General features: G+C 45.3%; 1 protein-coding gene across 4 annotated transcripts in view; it reads right to left on the reverse strand.

The window, feature by feature from the left end:
• ints6l (integrator complex subunit 6 like) overlaps window positions 1–20,780 on the reverse strand; it is a 163,304-nt gene that overhangs the window by 23,496 nt on the left and 119,028 nt on the right. For all 4 annotated transcript variants that reach the window (XM_072595653.1, XM_072595652.1, XM_072595650.1 and 1 more), the window contains 2 exons: window positions 10,330–10,545; window positions 743–869 (listed from right to left, as the gene is read on the reverse strand). In XM_072595653.1, coding sequence (XP_072451754.1) covers window positions 743–869; window positions 10,330–10,545 — 343 coding nt within the window. The remainder of the gene's footprint in view (window positions 1–742; window positions 870–10,329; window positions 10,546–20,780) is intronic.

Below are 20,780 nucleotides of genomic sequence, written 5' to 3' on the forward strand. Positions count from 1 at the left end.
AGAGACCCAGTACAAAGTATTGGGCCTCTACACCACCTGCATCTTGATCCTCCTCTGCCTCCAAAACCCCTCAGTTCTGAAGAAGAGTTGCACAAGACTCGAGACATTAACTGTGCTTTCTCTCCACAGGTGCTGCCAGAACTGCTGAGTTTTTCCAGCATTGTTTGTTTTTATTTAATATTAATACTTTTGATACTTCTAAGTAAAATAACAATCTGATTACTTTAAATAATTCATTCATTTTCCGGTCTTGGGAATTTTATTTGAACATCAATAGAGATGATGACAGTCAGTCGCCTGAGGCGGGAATTAAACCCGGGTCTCTGGCACTGTGAGCCAGCAGTGCTAACCACTGTGCCACCGTGCCGCCCAAAAGATGGTTGGCACTTAACTGCCCAGTGAGCCACTCAGTTGTGTCAAATTGCTAAAATGTCTCGAAGGCAAAAGCGGAGTAAGAGGTAAGCTTGCACGAGAGAATGAGGTGTACCTACACCAAATGGATCTTTTCAAGGTCAACTAGGGATGAGTATTAAATGGTGGCTCAACAAAGTCCACATTCCAAATGAACGAATGGTCAGAGATGCCCTCATTCACAGAAATTGTGACAAGTTTGGCTTCTTATCCTTCACATCTCCAGCACAAGATGATCATCAAAAGTTTTCTTTGCCATTAGCTGATATGGAAAATTGAATATATCTGTTGCCATGCATTTGCAACGTTATGCCAATCTCATTCGACTTACCTTCATCCTGCCCACGGATCAGTTTCTGGGTTGTTTTCAGCAGATTTGATCTCATTCTTGTTAGTTGGTCTAACAAGCTCCGGCGAGGAATATCATAGGCATTCCTATAAGTCTGAGGCTTAACATCCTAGTTTTAAAGATAAAGCAATTTTAAAATTGCATTTTCTTGGCAAGAAATCCAAAATACATGAAGAAATACTAGCATATTTCATTGGACTCGCAATCCAGAAGCACAAGCTAATTAATGCTCTGGAGACACGAGTTCAAATCCCTCCCTGGCAGTGGGTCGAACTTAAATCAATGCGTAAATCTAGAAGTGAGAGATATCCTCAGTAATGGTGACCATGAACCTATCATTAGTTGTTGCAAAAGCAGATCTGTTGCCCTAATTGAAGTAATGAGAATGAAATCTGCTATTTGTTTCTGGTCTGGCCAACATGCCAAATCCACAATAACATGACTGACTCTTAACTGCCACCTCAAATGGCAGGGCAAGCCACTCCAGTTCAAATAAGTTTAAAGATGCTCAATCGACAGAACTACTCAAGTACCCTTTCTCTTGCCTGAACAATCAGCACAGTTAGTGCCTTTGCTGTTTGAGTTCAAGTATTTCTGGACATCGGAGTGCATCTAAGAAAAATTAACAAAGAGCAAAATCCACAGATGACCTAAGGAACCTGTGTGGGAGAGTTCACAGCACAGGAACAGACAAGTGGAAGATTAGGGAAAATTTCCATGTTACTGATAATGATGTCTGCAGTGAGTGTGTTTGGTTGCGAATCCTATCAGATCACACAGATCAGTTGGAACGGCCGTTAGGCATTAAGAAAGTTACAGGAGCTGGGGATGTGATGGACAGCAGTTACTGGAAGGGGGGAAAAAAAACTGTAGATACAGTCAGGTAGATGGGTCACCGCCAGGAAAGGGAGGCAGGTAGCTCAGGAGTCTCCCATCTCAAACAAGTATGCAGTTTATGAAAATGTAGCGGGTGACGAACTCTCAGGGAAATGTAGCATGAACAGTCAAGTTTCTGGTACCATGACTGGCTCTAATAAACAAGGGGTTTGGTCAGGTCCCAAGTAATCGATGGTGACAGGGCACTTTCTCGTCAGAGGCACACACAGATGTTTCTGTGGCCAACAGCGTGAAATCAGACTGGTGTGTTGCCTCCCTGATGCCAGGGTCAAGGATATCTCTGAGACAGTGCGGAATATTCTCAAAGGGGAGTGGGACCAGCAGGGACACATTGGCACTCAACATAGGAAGGAACAAGGATGAGATTCTGAAGGGAGAATATAGGAAGTAAGGCAGGAATTTAAAAAGGTGGTCCTCGAGAGCACCTGGATTACACACAGTGCTATAAGCTCGTGAGGGTAGGAATAGGAGGATAGAGCAGATGAATGCGTGGCTGAGGAGTTGGTGCAGGGGAGAAGAGTTCACATTTTTGGATCATTGCAATCTCTTCTGGGGTAGAACTGACCTATAAAAGGAAGGAAGGATTGCACCTGAATCGGAAGGGGACTAATATACTGGTAGGGAGATTTGCTAGAGCTGCTTAGGAGGATTTAAGCTAATAAGGTGGTGTCGCTCTCAACAAACCTTTTATCCAAACCTCCCAATGACTAACACTCTCCCTCCTTTCCCTCGTTCCCTTCTGTGCAACAGGGATAGGCTCTGTGCCAGAGACCTGGGCCCCACTGCATATCCCTGGTAAGTCGTCCCCCTCAACAGTATCCAAAACAGTATACATGTTTTTCAGGGGAATGACCACAGGGGATCCCTCCACTGACTGTTTTTTTTTCCCCCTTTGAACAGTCACCCAGCTTTCTTTGTGCCTAGGAGTAACTACTTCCCTGTAACTCCTATCTATGTGTAGGGAATGCTGGATAACTAGAGAATTTGAGGTTTTAGTTAAGAAAAAGAAGGAAGTATATGTCAGGTATAGACAGCAAGGATCGATTCAACCCTGAGAAGAGTATAATGGCAGTAGGAGTATACTTAAGAGGAAAATCAGGAGGGAAGAAAGGTAACATGAGATAGCTTTGGTGAATAGGGTTAAGGAGAATCCAAAGAGATTTTATAAATACATTAAGACAAAAGGGTTACTAGGGAGACAATAGGACCCCTCAAAGGATAGCAATGCATCCTATGTCAGGGAGATATTACAAGAGTATTTTGCATCACTGCTTACTGTGGAGAAGGACATGGAAAAACAAAATATGGGGAAATAGATGGTGACCTCTTGAAAAATGTCCATATTACAGAGGTGGTGGTGCTGGATGTCTTAAAATGCATAAAAGGTGGATAAATCTCCATGAGCTGATCAGGTGTATGGAATAAGCTACCAGAGGTAGTGGTGGAAGCCGGTACAAATTTGCCGAGAGGTGCGAGGGAGGAGTGGAGGACTGCTGGGAAGGTGAGTATAAAACAAGAGTTTTTGAACAGAGCGGCGAGGAAAGAGTGCAGAGAGAAACAAAGGCTGCCGGGAAGTTTTTAAGCGGGTGAAATCTAAACCCTACACCGTAGGGCCGTCCTCCCACCCACTTCCTCTAACCTTACTAAGAATCTGTAAACTCGGTAAGTTTTCAGGTTTTCTCACTTTTCTTCTCTTCCTTGTTGAGCCCTGTGTGGGCTTTCAGAGCCGCAGGATATGGATGTTAGGGCAGTTGTATGTTCCTCTTGCAGAACGTGGCAGGTGAGAGACACTTCACATACCTCTGTCGACCACATCTGCGATAAGTTCACCTAACTCCAGCTCCTCGGAAACAGAGTTAGGAACTGGATGAACTATGGATCATCTGAGAGGCTGAGGGGGAAATTGAGAGGATGTACAGGGAGGTGGTCACTCCTCAGACACAGGATAAGGACAGCTGGGTTATAGTCAGGGGGAGGAAAGGGAACCGATGATCAGAGCAGGATCCCCTGTGGCCGTTCCCCTCAGCAATAAGTATACTGTTTTGGATACTGCTGGTGGGGACGGCCTACCAGGGGAAAGCCACAGACGTCAGGTCTCTGGCACTGAGCCACAGAACGGAAGGGGGGAAAATAGGAAAACGCTAGTGGTAGGGGACTCAATAGTTAGACGGATTGACAGGAGATCTTGTGGTCAGGAACGGGACTCCTGATAGGTATGGTGCCTCCCCAGTGCCAGGGTCCGGAATGTCGCCGATCGGGTTTACAGGATTCTGAAGGGGGAGGGGGAGCAGCCAGAAGTCGTGGTACATGTTGGCACCAATAATATAGCCAGGAAGGGGATTGAGGATCTGTAAAGAGTTAGGTTGGAAGGTGAAGAACAGGACGAGTAGAGTAGTGATCTCAGATTTGCTACCGGTGCCACGAGATAGTGAGATGAGGAACAGTCAGCGAATGCAGCTTAACACGTGGCTGCAAGGCTGGTGCAGGAGGGAGGGCTTCAGATACCTAGACCCATTGGGATACCTTCTGGGGAAGTGGGACCTGTACATGAAGGACAGGTTGCACCTGAACTGGAACGGGCACAAATGTCCTGGGTGGGAGATTTGTTCGTGTGGTTCGGGAGGGTTTAAACTAGTTTGGCAGGGGGTCGGGAATCAGAGCTACATATCTGAGAGGGGGACAGTTGTAGATGGAGCAGTGACAGGACGTAGTGAATCTATCGGGAAGGTTCATTCCAAAAAGGAAGGAAGAAAGATCCTAGGAGGAGGCATAGGTGGCCGTGGCTGACGAGGTAAGTTAAGAAACGTATGAAGTTAAAAGAGAAAAAGTATAACATAGCAAAGATAAGTGGGAAAACGGAGGACTGGGAAGCTTTTAAAGAACAACAGAGGATTACTAAGAAGGAAATATGCAGAGAAAAAATGAGGTACAAAGGTAAACTGGCCCATAATATAAAGGAGGATAGTAAAAGTTTTTTTAGGTATGTGAAAGGCAAAAAAATGGTTAAGACTAAAATTGGGCCGTTGAAGACAGAAACAGGGGAATATATTACGGGGAACAAAGAAATGGCAGAAGAATTGAATTGGTACTTCAGATCTGTGTTCACTGGGGAAGACACAAGCAATCTCCCTGAGGTAACAGTGGCTGAAGGACCTGAACTGAAGGGAATTTATATTTGCCAGGAATTGGTGTTGGAGAGACTGTTAGGTCTGAAGGTTGATAAGTCCCCGGGGCCTGATGGTCGACATCCCAGGGTACTGAAGGAGGTGGCTCGGGAAATCGTGGATGTGTTGGTGATTATTTTCCAGAGTTCGATAGATTCGGGATCGGTTCCTGAGGATTGGAGGGTGGCTAATGTTATACCACTTTTTAAGAAAGGTGGGAGAGAGAAAGCAGGAAATTATAGACCAGTTAGTCTGACCTCAGTGGTAGGAAAGATGCTGGAGTCTATTATAAAGGATGAAATTATGACACATCTGGATAGTAGTAACAGGATAGGTCAGAGTCAGCATGGATTTATGAAGGGGAAATCATGCTTGACTAATCTTCTGGAATTTTTTGAGGATGTAACTCTGAAGATGGACGAGGGAGATCCAGTAGATGTGGTGTACCTGGACTTTCAGAAAGCTTTTGATAAAGTCCCACACAGGAAGTTAGTGAGTAAAAATAGGGCGCATGGTATTGGGGGCAAAGTACTAACTTGGATTGAAAGTTGGTTGGCTGATAGGAAACAAAGAGTAGTGATAAACGGCTCCATTTCGGAATGGCAGGCAGTGACCAGTAGGGTACCGCAGGGATCAGTACTGGGACTGCAGTTTTTTCCAATATATGTTAATGATATAGAAGATGGTATTAGCAAATACATCAGCAAATTTGCTGATGATACTAAGCTGGGTGGCAGGGTGAAATGTGATGAGGATGTTCGGAGATTACAGGGTGACCTGGACAAGTTAGGTGAGTGGACAGATGCATGGCAGATGCAGTTTAATATGGATAAATGTATGGTTATCCACTTTGGCGGCAAGAACAGGAAGGCAGATTACTACCTAAATGGAATCAATTTAGGTAAAGGGGCAGTACAGAGAGATCTGGGTGTTCGTGTACACCAGTCAATGAAGGTTAGCATGCAGCTATAGCATGTCGTGAAGAAGGCTAATAGCCTGCTGCCCTTCATAACAAGAGGGATTGAGTATAGAAGCAAAGAGGTTCTTCTGCAGCTGTACAGGACCCTGGTGAGACCACACCTGGAGTACCGTGTGCAGTTCTGGTCTCCAAATTTGAGGGAAGACATACTCGCTATTGAGGGAGTGCAGCGTAGGTTCACGAGGTCAATTCCTGGAATGGCGGGATTACCTTACACTGAAAGACTGGAGCGACTCGGCTTGTATACCCTTGAGTTTAGAAGACTGAGAGGGGATATGATTGAGACATATAAGATTATGAAAGGATTGGACACTCTGGAGGCAGGAAACATATTTCCGCTGATGGGTAAGTGCCGAACCAGAGGACACAGCTTAAAAATACGGGGTAGACCATTTAGGACAGAGATGAGGAGAAACGTCTTCACCCAGAGAGTGGTGGCTGTGTGGAATGCTCTGCCCCAGAGGGCAGTGGAGGCCCAGTCTCTGGATTCATTTAAGAAAGCGTTGGATAGAGCTCTCAAGGATTGTGGAATCCAGGATTATGGAGATAAGGCAGGAACAGGATACGGATTAAGGATGATCAGCCATGATCATATCGAATGGTGGTGCAGGCTCGAAGGGCAGAATGGCCTACCCCTGCGCCTATTGTTTTTCACTCTATGAAGCAAAGGAATCGGTTAAAGTATGTCTGCTTTAACGCAAGGAGTGTCCGAAATAAGAGTGATGAACTTAGAGCATGGATCAGTACTTGAGGATATGATGCTGTGGCCGTGACAGAGATCTGGGTTTCACAGCGACAGGAATGGTTGCTAGATGTTCCAGGGTTTAGAGCATTTAAAAAAAACAGGGAGGGTGGGAAAAAAAGAGGAGGGGGTGTAGCATTGCTAATCAGAGAGTGCATTACAGCTACAGAAACAAAGGCTGTTGAGGAAGGTTTGTTTAATGAGTCAGTATGGGTGGAAGTTAGGAACAGTAGGGGAGCAGCCACTTCACTGGGGGTTTTCGACAGAACCTCCCAATAGCAGTAGAGAGATTGAAGAACTCTTGGGCTGGCAGATTTTGGAAAAATGCAGATGTATCAGGGTCGTTGTTATGGGTTACTTCAACTTTCCCAATATTGACTAGAACCTCCTTAGTGCAGATGGTTTGGATGGAGCAGTTTTTGTCAGGTGTGTTCAGGAGAGTTTCCTTACTCAGTATGTAGACAGGCCGATGAAGGGAGAGGCCATTTTGGATTTGGTGCTCAGCAATGAGCCAGGACAGGTGTCAGATCTTGTGGTGGGAGAACACTTTGGTGATAGTGATCACAACTGTCTCATATTTAGCATTGGAGAGGGAAAGGAGCAGTTACCAAGGGAAGATATTTAATTGAGGAAAAGGAAATTATGACGCTATCAGACAACAGTTGGGAAGTACAGACTGGGAGCAATTGTCCCACAGAAAGGACACAGCAGACATGTGGAGACTGTTTCAGGAGCAGTTGTTGCGAGTGATGCACAAATTTGTTCCTCTGAGACAGGTAAGAAGGGGTAAGATTAAGGAACTTTGGATGACGAGAACAGAGGAGCTTCTTATCAAAAGGAAGGCAGCAGCTTACGGAAGGTGGAGGAAGCAAGGATCTAGCACAGCTTTAGAGGATTACAGGTTTGCTAGAAAGGAGCTCAGAAATGGACTGAGGAGAGCCGGGGGGAGGGGGGGCACAAAAAAAGACTTGGTGGGAAGGATTAGGGAGAACCCAAAGGCATTTTACTCATACGTGAGGAATAAGAGAATGATCAGGGAGAAGGTAGGGCCGGTCAGGGATAGCGTAGGGAACTTGTGCGTGGAGTCTGAGCAGGTAGGGAAAGCCCCAAATGGGTTTTTTGCTTCGGTTTTCACTAAGGAAATGGACCTTGTTGTGAATGAAAACTTTGAGGAGCTGGGAAACAGGTTTGACCCAGATCAAGATTGATGAAGTTGATGTGCTGGAAATTTTGGCAAACATTAAGATTGATAAGTCCCAGGGACAGACCAGATTTATCCTAGGCTGCTTCGGGAAGCAAGAAAGGAGGTTGCTAAGCCGTTGGCAAGGATATTTGCTTCCTCACTCTCCACGGGAGTCATACCGGAAGGTTGGAAGGAGGCAAATGTTGTTCCTCTTTTCAAGGGTAATAGGGGATTACCCTGGCAGTTACAGACCAGTCAGTCTTATGTCTATGGCCAGCAAAGTTTTGGAAAAAATACTGAGGGATAGGATTTATGACTATTTGGCAAAGCATAGTGTGATTAAAGACAGTCAGCATGGCTTTGCGAGGGGCAGGTCATGCCTCACAAATCTTATTGAATTCTTTGAGGAGGTGACAAGACAGGTCGACGAAGGATTGACTGGCACGAGGAGTCATAGCTTTAAGATATTAGGAGGAAGGTATAGAGGGGACATCAGAAGAAGGTTCTTTATGCAGAGTTGTGAATGTGTTACCAGTGGTGATGGTGGAAGCAGAGTCATTAGGTACATTTAAGCGACTGCTGGACATGCACATGGATAGCAGTGAATTGAGGGGTGCATAGGTTAAGTTATTTTAGTTTACATTAGGATTTATCCTCGGCACAACATCATGGGCCAAAAGACCTGTTCTGTGCTGTATGTTTCTATCTAAATACAAAATTTAAAAGGTATCTGGATGAGTACATGAAAGGAAGGGTTGAGAGAGATATGGGTCAAATGCTAGCAAAGGGGACTAGACTGGATTAGGATATCTGGTCGGCATGGACGGGTTGGACCGAAGGGTCTGTTTCCATGCTGTACATCTGTATGACTCTAGGTGTACCCTAGAACTCTGTGGGAAGCTGGGGAAGTGATTGCTGAGCTTCTAGTAGAGCTATTTGGAAATGCCGGTGTTGGACTGCGGTGTACAAAGTTAAAAATCACACAACAACAGGTTATAGCCCAACAGGCTTAATTGGAAGCACTAGCTTTCAGAGCACTGCTCCTTCATCAGATGGTTGTGGAGCATAAGATTGTAAGACAATTTATAATCAAACGTTTACAGTGTGATGCAACGTTTGTTAGAAATTCTGTCTTACAATCTTATATTCCACAGCCACCCGATGAAGGAGCAGCACTCCAAAAGCTAGTGCTTCCAATTAAACCTGTTGGACTATAACCTGGTTTTGTGTGATTTTTAACTCTGTTTGGATCATAGATAGTTACAGATGAGGTGCTAGAAGACTGGAAGTTGGCTAACGTGGTGTCATTATATTGGGAAAAGCCAAGGAACCATAGACCAGTGAGCCTGCCATTTTGGGGCAAAGTGTTGGAGGGAATCCTGAGAGACAGGATTTATATGTATTTGGATAGGCAAGGACTGATTAGGGATAGTCAACATGGCTTTGTGCGTGAGAAATATGTCTCACTAACATGATTTGAGTTTTTTGAAGTAGTAACGAAGAGGGGTGGAAGTGACCTATATGGACTTCAGTAAGGTGTTCAACAAGGTTCCTCATGGTAGACTGGTTAGCAAGGTTAGATCTCATGGAATACAGGGAGAACTGGCCACTTCAATACAGAACTTGCTCGAAGGTAGAAGAAAGAGGGTGGTGGTGGAGGGATGCTTTTCACACTGGAGGCCTGTGACCAACGGTGTACCACAAGGAATGTGCTGGGTCCACTGCTTTTAGTCATTTATATAAATGATTTGGATATGAACACAGGAGGTATAGTGAGCAAGTTTGCAGATGACACCAAAATTGGAGGTGTAGTCATCCACTAATTTAGAAATCATGTTTTTGATTTCAAAGTCTAAACAGCTGATGTCATTTGTGAACAGCAGTGAATTTATTCTTTTCTCTTCACTATAGGAGTATACGAGCTGGGACGTTGTGGTGAGATTGTACAGGACTTTGGTGAAGCCTCTTCTGGAATGCTGTGGAGTGTTCCGGGCACCCAGTTAAAGGAAGATTATTATTAAACTGGAGGGGGTTCGGAAGAGAATGGAGGGCTTGGGTTATAAAAATAGGCTTGAGCTTTTTTCACTGGAGTGTAGGAAGTTGAGGGGTCACCTTATAGAGGTTTACAAAAGCATGACAGGCGTAGATAAGGTGAATAGCAAAAGTTTTTTCCCCTAAGGTGGGGGAGTTCAAAAGTAAAGGGCATATCTTTAAGGAGAGATGAGAAAGATTTTAAAAAGACATGAAGGGCAACATCTTTACAGCAAGCTGTTAGTGTGTGGAATGAACTGCCACAGGAAGTAGTGGATGCAGGTACAGTTAACAACATTTTTTAAAAATTTGGACAAGTAAATGAGTAGGAAAGGTTTCGAAAGATATGGGCCAAATGCAGGCAGGTAGGACTTGTTTAGTTTGGGAACATGGTTAGCCTGGACTAGTTAGACTGAAGGGTTTGTTTCTATGCTGTATGATTCAAGGACAAATCCACATGCCACTGAAGACTCATTCAGTTATCTTTGCACCTTTAACAAAGGAATGGAACTTCTGTTACAACACAAAAAAAATTCCTGTTCAACCAAAAATTGTCATGGAAGCATTGTTCACCTTGTTTAGGATTGCAATCTGAAAGCCAGCAAACTCCTTCATATTTAGTTCCATGGGCCTGAGGGGCACTTCCCCAGAAATTCCTTGCAGGAGCTGCTTGAAGTCTCTACGATGAGCCAGAGACAGAACACTGGACTGGTTTTTAACTTTGATTCCCAACTCTTGTGGGCTCTTTTTCCCAACGGATGCAATTATACGATCTGACTCTATTTTGGCCTGAAACACAAAACAACTTTATGTTACATACATTTTATTACAAACTCAAGTCCACAGTAGAAACTTCACCACTTCAGTGGCATCAGAAACTCCTGTGAGTGGCTCCCAGACTCTTCCTACTGTGATGGACTTGCAGCACCAAATTTCTATATGTAATACTGCAAATTTCTACAACAACAATACGATAATCTTCTACATCCTCTTAAGCAAATATACGAGGGCTTTGGTTTAATGTCCCATCTGTAGGATGGCACATCTGTGAGCACTCCTTTAATGTTGCACAGGAGTGCTGGCCATGATTCTGCCCTCAAGATCGAGGAGTGGGACTTGAACTTTGAAATTCAGGAATGAGAATAGAACCAACTGGGCCAGAGCTGAATCACTATGCTCCCAGCTCAAATCAACCAGAAGAAAAGTACAAAAAAGCAACAAAAGAGGTCATTCAACCCAACATGCCTAATCCTGATGTCAAACCTCCACCCTACGTTTCTCCCACCCTCCTCATTGAACAAGATCAGCATGATCCTCTATTCCTTTTTCCCTCATTCGGTTATCCCACTTCTCCTGAAAGGCACAGAATGAGTGGCCATTCAGCCTGTTGTGTCTATGCTGACGCTCTGATGGAGAAATTCATTAACTGTCATTCCCTTTTCTAGGCATATTCTTTCTTTTCATTATTAATTCCATTTCATTTTTAATGTTTCAATTGAACCAGGCTCCAAAAACTCTCAGACATTGCATTCTAGAACCTAATCATTCACTCATGTAAAAGTCTTCCATATTAGTGATTACGAGAAGATTTGTAGCTCAGGTTGAGGATCTGGATATAGGTTTGCTCATTGAGCTGAAAAGTTTGTTTTCAGACATCTCACCACCATACAAGGTAACATCTTCAGTGAACCTCCAGATGAAGCACTGGTGGTGTAGCCCGCTGTCAATTTATATGTTTGGGTTTCCTTGGGTTGGTGATGTAATTTCCTGTTCTGTTTCCCAGGGGTGGTAAATGGGATTCAAGTCAACGTGTTTGTTCATACAGTTCTGGTTGGAATGCCATGCTTCTAGGAATTCTTGGGCATGTCTCAGTTTGGCTTGTCCTAGGATGAATGTGTTGTCCCAGTAGAAGTGGTGTCCTTCCTCATCCATGTGTTAAGATACTAGTGACAGTAGGTCATGCCTTTTTGTGACTGGTTGATGTTCATGTATCCTCGTGGCTAGTTTTCTGCCTGTTTGTTCAATATACTGTTTGTTACAGTCCTTGCACAGTATTTTGTAAATGACATTAGTTCGCTTGTTGTCTGTATAGGGTCTTTCAAGTTCAGTGTGTTGGGGGTTTGTAGGCTACCATGATGCCAATGGGTCTGAGTAGTCTTTGATGTAGGGGAGAGTGACTAAGATTTCTGGATGCATTTTGTCTGCTTGTTTGGGTTTGTTGTGAGAGATCAGCGGACTGTGTTCATTGGATACCCATTCTTTTTGAATACACTGTATAGGTGATTTTCCTCTGCGTAGTTCCTCTGTGTTGCAGTGTGTGGTAGCTCATTGAAATAATGTTCTAATGCAGCTTCGTTTGTGGATGTTGAGATGATTGCTTCTGTAGTCCAATATTTGGTCCGTATGTGTTTTTTTTTCCTGTGTACGCTGGTTTGAAGTTACCCATTGGCTTTTCGGTCTACTATACCATTTAGGAATGGCAGTTTGTTGTTGTTTTCCTCCTCTTCAGTGCATATTATGCCAGTAAGGATATTGTTGATGGTCTTGAAGGTTTCCTCTAATTGGTTTTGTTTAGTGATGACAAAGGTGTTATCCATGTAGTGGACCCAAAGTTTAGTTTGCAGGGTTGGCAGAGCTGTTTGTTAGAGTCTCTGCATTACTGCCTCTGCTAAGAACCCTGATAGCGGAGATCCCATGGGTGTTCCATAGGTTTGTATGTAGGTTTGTTGTTGAAAGTGAAGTGTGTGGTAAGGCATAGGTCCACTAGCTTAGTGATACTGTCCTTGTTGGTGAAGTTGGTGGTGTTTGGTGTATATGTCTTTGATTTTTCTAACAATGTAGTCCGTGTTTCCTTGGCCAGGCTGATGTTGATGGATATGAACAGGGCTGTTACATCAAAGGAGACCATTATTTCATCCTCTTCTATCTTGGTATCTTTGGCAGTCTTCAGGAATTCTTGGGTGGAGTGGATGTTGTGGTGCGAGTCTTCTACTAAACGTTTTAGTCTTTTGGCGTAGCTCCTTGAGTGCATCACCAAATACCAGACTAATGCCATTTACACATTCGCTGATGACACCACCATAGTCAGTCGAATCTCAGATGGCGACAAAAAAGTCTACAGACGGGAGATGGAAGACCTGGAAAAATGGTGCACTTACAACAACCTAGCTCTCAATGCCGGCAAAACCAAGGAACTCATTATTGACTTTTAGTGGGATGTTGCTCATGCCCCCCTACACATTAACACAGCACAGAGGTGGAATGAGAGGAGAGTGTAAAGCTCATAGAAGTGGTCATCCACAACAAGCTTTCTTGGACTCATCATGTGGATGCGCTGGTTACAAAATGGAATCCAAGTCAATTTTTGTTTATAGAGTTCCAGTTGGAATGCCATGCTTCTCGGAGAAATGATCAATGATGCCCACAACAGACTCCGTAAATACAAGTGGGAAGTTTTGCACCAAAAATCTTTACTCAGTCATGCAACAGACCATGAATGGACAGACACAGTACAAAAAGCCACAGACATTAAACAGCAAGAAATACAGAAAATGAAAATATTAGACCTACAGAAAAAAGTAGACAAACTTACCCAAAATAACAACACTGACAACACAAAAGCATGGATTAAAAAACAAACTTATCTGACCAACCGCTAACAGACACTGCAAAAGCAGTCTTAGTAAGAGGATTAAATTACAACTTCCAGGATGCGGACAAGGAAGATTTCTTAGCAGCATTAGAAACAACAGTGAAAGACATCCAACTCACAGAAGAAACCCAGTAAACCATCATGCAGGCAGGCGAAAGTGAGCACTGCAGATGCTGGAGATCAGAGTCAAAATTAGAGTGGTGCTGGAAAAGCACAGCAGGTCAGACAGCATCCGAGGAGCAGGAAAATCGATGTTTCGGGCAAAAGCCCTTCATCAGGAATGAGATAGGGAGCCTCCGGGCTGGAGAGATAACTGGGAGGGGGGTGGGGCTGGGGAGAAGGTAGCCAAGAGTACAATAGGTGGATGGAGGGGTGGATGAAAGTGATCAGTCGGAGAGGAGGGTGGAGTGGATAGGTGGGAAGGAAGATTGGCAGGTAGGACAGGTCATGAGGATAGTGCTGAGCTGGAAGATTGGAACCATCAACTAGCCACAAAAAAACATGACCCACCCTCACTAGTATCATTACACACAGATGAGGAAGGACACCGCTTTGACTGGGACAACACATCCATCCTAGGACATGCCAAACAGAGCCATGCACTAGAATTCCTCGAAGCATGGCATTCCAACCAGAACTCTATCAATACAGATGGGCCAATGGGCTGAGAAGTGGCAGATAGAGTTTAATTCAGATAAATGTTAGGTGCTGCATTTTGGGAAAGCAAATCTGAGCAGGACTTATACACTTAATGGTAAGATCCTTGGAGTGCAGGTTCGTAGCTCCTTGAAAGTGGAGTCGCAGGTAGATAGGAGAGTGATGGTGGTGTTTGGTATGCTTTCTTTTATTGGTCAGAGTATTGAGTACAGGAATTGGGAGGTCATGTTGCGACTGAACAGGACATTGGTTAGGCCACTGTTGGAATATTGCGTGCAATTCTGATGTCCTGCCTATCGGAAAGTTGTTGTGAAACTTGAAAGGGTTCAGAAAAGATTTACAAGGATGTTGCCAGGGTTGGAGCATTTGAGCTATAGGGAGAGGTCGAATAGGCTGGGGTTGTTTTCCCTGGAGGGTTGGAGGCTGGAGGGGGGGGTGACGTTAAAGATGTTTATAAAATCACGAGGGGCATGGATAGGATCAATAGACAAAGTTTTTTCCCTGGGATGGGGGAGTCCACAACTAGAGGGCATAGGTTTGGCGTGAGAGGGGAAAGATATAAAAGAGACCTAAGGGGCAATTGTTTCACGCAGAGGGTGGTACATGCATGGAATGAGCTGCCCGAGGAAGTGGTGGAGGCGAGTACAATTGCAACATTTAAAAGGCATCTGGATGGGTATATGATTAGGAAGGGTTTGGAGGGATATGGGCCAGGTGGGACTAGATTGGAATGGGATATCTGGTTGGCATGGATGAGTTGTACCAACGGGTCTGTTTCCATGTTGTACATCTCTATGACTCTATTACAAACTCATTGACTTGGATCCCATTTACCACCTCCTGAGAAAACGAACAGGAACTGACATCACCAATCCAAGGAAACCCAAACATATAAATTGAAAGTGGGCTACACCACCTGTGCTTCTTCTAGAAGCTCACTGATGATGTTACCTAGTATGGTGACGAAATGTCTGAAAACAAACCTTCCAGTCAGTGAGCGAACCTACATCCAGTCTTCCATACTCACAATTTCTATTATTTTTATAGTCAGTCTTTGCTAGTTTCTAAATGTTTCCTTTTTTTCTGGGCCACCACTAAGCTTTGCAACACTGAATGAAATACTTTTTATTTTGCACTCTCTTTAATAGACTTAATTAGTTAAATATGGTATGTCCTTATCAATTGAAAATATCTTTCTTGAGAGTCACAAAACACCTCCTTCAATGTCTGCCACTGCTTCTCTTCTGTTTTACCTTGTAACCTATTTCCCCATTCCACTTTAGTCAACTGCTCCCATACTCTTGCAATTGCCTTTGAGTTTAAGAAACTAGTTTCAGGAAAACATTTCTCATCTTCAAACTGAATATGAAATTATTTCACATTATAACCACTCTTTCATCAGGACGAGACAAGGCAGATCTTCACGATGGCCAAGGAATCCAGAACCAGGGCTCAAAGTAAGCATTCACGGTAGACCAATTAGGGCTGAGAGAAGGAGAAATGTCTTCACCCAGAGTCAGAAAAGAACAAAGAACAAAGAAAATTTACAGTCCAGGAACAGGCCCTTCGGCCCTCCAAGCCTGAGCCGATCCAAATGTACTATCTAAACCTGTCTGTCAATTCCTAAGCATTTGTATCCCTCTGCTCCCCACCTACTCACGCATCTGTCCAGACACATCTTAAATGAATCTATCTTGCCTGCCTCTACCACCTCTGCTGGCAATGCGTTCCAAATGCCCACCACCCTCTGTGTGAAGTACTTGCGGTGTGTATCCCCCTTAAACTATCAACCTCTCACCTTGAAAGCATGACCTCTGGTTATTGAATCCTTCACCCTGGGAAAAAGCTTGTCTCTATCCACCCTGTCTATACCCTTCATGATTTTGTAAATCTCAATCAGGTCCCCACTCAATTTCCTTTTTTCTAATGAAAACAAACCTGACCTACTCAACCTCTCTTCATGGTTAGCACCTTCCATACCAGGCAAAATCCTCATAAACCTTCTCTGCACCCTCTCCAAAGCGTCCACATCTTTTTGGTAATGTGGTGACCAGAACTGTACACCGTATTCTAAATGTGGCCAAAACAACATCTTCTACAATTTTAACATGACCTGTCAGCTCTTATACTCAATATCCCGTCCAATGAAGGCAAGCATACTATATGCCTCCTTGACCACTCTATCCACCTGCACAGCAACCTTCAGGGTACAGTGGACCTACACTCCCAGATCTCTCTGCCCATCAACATTTCCCAAGGCTCTTCCATTCATTGTATAATTCGCTCTAGAATTAGTCTTGCCTAAATGCATCACCTCACATTTGTCTGGATTGAAAATCATCTGCCACTTTTCTGCCCAACTCTCCAGCCTATCTATATCCTCCTGTATTCTCTGACAGTCCCATATGCTTTCTGCTACTCCACCAATCTTCGTGTCATCTGCAAACTTGTTGATCATACCAACAGTGCCCTCTTCCAGATTATTTATGTATATTACAAACAACAGTGGCTCCAATACTGACGTCGGTGGAACACCACTGGTCATCCTTCTCCATTTTGAGAAACTCCCTTCAACTTATACAACTTAGTTGTATAAGACTCTGGTGCGGCCGCATCTGGAATATTGTGTGCAGTTTTGGTCGCCATACTATAGGAAGGATGTGGAGGCACTGGAACGGGTGCAGAGGAAGTTTACCAGGATGTTGCCTGGTATGGTAGGAAAATCCTATGAGGAAAGGCTGAGGCACTTGGGGTTGTTTTCATTGGAGAAAAGAAGGTTTAGGGGTGATTTGATAGAGGTGTACAAGATGATTAGGGGGTTAGATCGGGTTGACAGTGAGAACCTTTTTCCACGTATGGAGTCAGCTATTACAAGGGGGCATAGCTTTAAATTAAGGGGGGGTAGATATAGGACTGATGTTAGGGGGTAGGTTCTTCACTCAGCGAGTCGTAAGTTCATGGAATGCCCTGCCAGTAGCAGTAGTGGACTCTCCCTCTTTATGGGTATTTAAGCGGGCATTGGATAGGTATATGGAGGATAGTGGGTTAGTGTAGGTTAGGTGGGCTTTGATCGGCGCAACATCGAGGGCTGAAGGGCCTGTACTGCGCTGTATTCTTCTATGTTCTATGTTCTAACTACTACTCTGTCTCCTGTTGCTCAACCAGTTCTTTACCACCTAGCTAGAACACCCTGCACACCATATGACTTCACCTTCTCCATTAGTGTACAATGGGGAACCTTATCAAACGCCTTACTGAAGTCCATGTATATGACATCAACAGCCCTTCCTTCATCTATCAACTTGGTCACTTCCTCGAAGAACTCTATTAAGTTGGTAAGGCACGATCTCCCCCGCACAAAACCATGTTGCCTATCACTGATAGGATCTATTTATATTTAGAAAAGAATGAGCTTATCTCTTAGTAGAAGTAAAAACAATGACTGTAGATGCTGGAAACCAGATTCTGGATTAGTGGTGCTGGAAGAGCACAGCAGTTCAGGCAGCATCCAAGGAGCAGCGAAATTGACGTTTTGGGCAAAAGCCCTTCATCAGGAATAAAGGCAGAGAGCCTGAAGAGTAGAGAGATAAGCTAGAGGAGGGTGAGGGTGGGGAGAAAGTAGCATAGAGTACAATGGGTGAGTGGGGGAGGAGATTAAGGTGATAGGTCAGGGAGGAGACGGTGGAGTGGATAGGTGGAAAAGGAGATAGGCAGGTAGGACAAGTCTGGACAAGTCATGGGGACAGTGCTGAGCTGGAAGTTTGGAACTGGGGTGAGGTGAGGCGAGGCAGCACCACTCCCCACCTCTTCCTCCGCTACACTGATGACTGCATTGGCGCCACCTTGTGCTCCCGCGAGGAGGTTGAGCAATTCATCAACTCACCAACACATTCCACCCTGACCTTAAATTTACCTGGACTATTTCTGACACCTCCCTCCCCTTCTTGGACCTCTCCATCTCCATTAATGACGACCGACTTGACACTGACATTTTTTACAAACCCACCGACTCCCACAGCTACCTGGATTACACCTCTTCCCACCCAACCTCTTGCAAAAATGCCATCCCACATTCCCAATTCCTACGCCGTATCTACTCCCAGGAGGACCAGTTCCACCACAGAACATACCATCATTTTCGCTCCCCCGGCCCCCAACACCTTATCTGCACGATGGACATCCAGTCCCTGTACACCTCCATCCCCCATCATGAAGGCCTCCAAGCCCTCCGCTTCTTCCTTTCCCGCTAACCCAACCAGTACACTTCCACTGACACCCTCCTTCGACTGACTGAACTGGTCCTCACTCTGAACAACTTCTCTTTCCAATCCTCCCATTTCCTCCAACCCAAAGGAGTAGCCATGGGCACCTGCATGGGCCCCAGCTATGCCTGCCTCTTCGTCAGATATGTGGAACAGTCCATCTTCCGCAGCTACACTGGCACCATCCCCCACCTTTTCCTCCGCTACATCGTGCTCCCACGAGGAGGTTGAACAGTTCATCTACTTTATTAACACCTTCCACCCCGACCTCAAATTTACCTGGACTGTCTCAGACTCCTCCCTCCCCTTCCTAGACCTCTCCATTTCTATCTCGGGCAACCAACTCAACACAGACATTTACTATAAACCGACCGACTCCCACAGCTACCGAGACTACACCTCCTTCCATCTTGCCCCTTGTAAAAACGCCATCCCATGTTCCCAATTCCTACGCCTCATCTGCTCCCAGGAGGGCCAGTTCCAATACCGAACAACCCAGATGGCCTCCTTCTTCAAAGACCGCAATTTCCCCTCAGACGTGGTTGACGATGCTCTCCACCGCTTCTCCTCCACATCCCGCTCCTCCGCCCTTGAACCCTGCCCCTCCAATCGCCAGCAGGACAGAACCCCACTGGTCCTCACCTACCACCCCACCAACCTCCAGATACATCGTATCATCCTTCGTCATTTCCGCCACCTCCAAACAGACCCCACCACCAAGGATATATTTCCCTCCCCTCCCCTATCAGCATTCCGGAAAGACCAGTCCCTCCGCGATTCCCTTGTCAGGTCCACACCCCCCACCAACCCAACTTCTACTCCCGGCACCTTCCCCTGCAACCGCAAGAAATGCAAAACTTGCGCCCACAGCTCCCCCCTCACTTCCCTCCAAGGCCCCAAGGGATCCTTCCATATCCGTCACAAATTCAACTGCACTTCCACACACATCATTTACTGCATCCGCTGCACCCGACGTGGCCTCCTCTACATTGGGGAGAGGCTGCCTACTTGTAGAACGTTTCCCCGCACCAACCAACCCAACCACCCCGTGGCTGAACAATTCAACTCCCCCTCCCAATCTGCCAAGGACATGCAGGTCCTTGGCCTCCTCCATCACCAGACCCTGGCCACACGACACCTAGAGGAAGAGCACTTCATCTCCCGCCTAGGAACCCTCCAACCACAAGGTATGAATGCAGATTTCTCCAGCTTCCTCATTTCCCTTCCCCCCCACCTTATCTCAGTCCCAACCCTCGGACTCAGCACCGCCTTCTTGACCTGCAATCTTCTTCCCGACCTCTCCGCCCCCACCCCCACTCCGGCCTATCACCCTTACCTTAACCTCCTTCTACCTATCGCATTCCCAACGCCCTTCCCCCAAGTCCCTCCTCCCTACCTTTTATCTTAGCCTGCTTGGCACACCTTCCTCATTCCTGAAAAAGGGCTTATGCCCGAAACGTCGATTCTCCTGCTCCTTGGATGCTGCCTTACCTGCTGCGCTTTTCCAGCTCCTTGTAAAGGGGGACAGCATAAGCTACCCTTCAGTCCTCGGCACCTCACCTGTATTTAAGGATGCCATAAAGATATCTGTCAGGGCCCCAGCTATTTCCTCTCTTGTCTCCCTCAGCAACCTGGGATAGATCCCACCCGGTCCTGGGAATTTGTCCACCTTAATAACCTCTAGCATACCCAACACATCTTCCCTACTTATGCCAACGTGATCCAGACTAATCAAATTTCTATCACTAATCTCAAGATTCATCATGTTCCTCTCCTCAGTGAACACTGATGTAAAGTAATCATTCAGAATCTTACCCAATCTCTCAGGTCCGACACACAGCCTGCCTTCATTATCTTTTAGTGGACCAATCCTTTCTCTAGTTACCCACTTGCTTCTTATATAAGAATAAAATGCTTTGGGATTTTCCTTAATTCTGCTCGCTAAAGCTATTCCATAACCCCGTTTCGCTCGCTTGACTCCTTGTTTAAGACTTGTCCCACTCTTCCGATATTCCTCCAGGGCCCGTCTGTTCTTATCTGCCTAGACCTTATGTACGCTTCCCTTTTCCTCTTGACTAGTCGTGCAATTTCTCCTGTCATCCACGGTTCACAAATCTTGCCCTTCCCATCCTTTACCTTCAATGAGACATGCCTATCCTGCACTGCCGTTAACCTATCTTTGAAAACCTCCCACATCTCAAATGTGGCCTTCCCTTCAAATAGCTGTGTCCAATCCACATTGCCCAGCTCCTGCCTAATTTTGATATAATTAGCCTTGGTCCAGTTTAGTACTCTTCCCTGAGGACCACTCTCTTCTTTAACTACAAGTATTCTAAAACTTACAGAATTGTGGTCACTGCTCCCTAAGAAATCCCCCACCGCAACTTCTACCACCTGTCCTGGCTCGCTCCCCAGTAATGGATCCAATATGGCCCCTTCCCTTGTCAGACTAT

Source organism: Chiloscyllium punctatum, chromosome 25 (genome assembly GCF_047496795.1).
Source record: "Chiloscyllium punctatum isolate Juve2018m chromosome 25, sChiPun1.3, whole genome shotgun sequence".
NCBI lineage: Eukaryota > Metazoa > Chordata > Chondrichthyes > Orectolobiformes > Hemiscylliidae > Chiloscyllium > Chiloscyllium punctatum.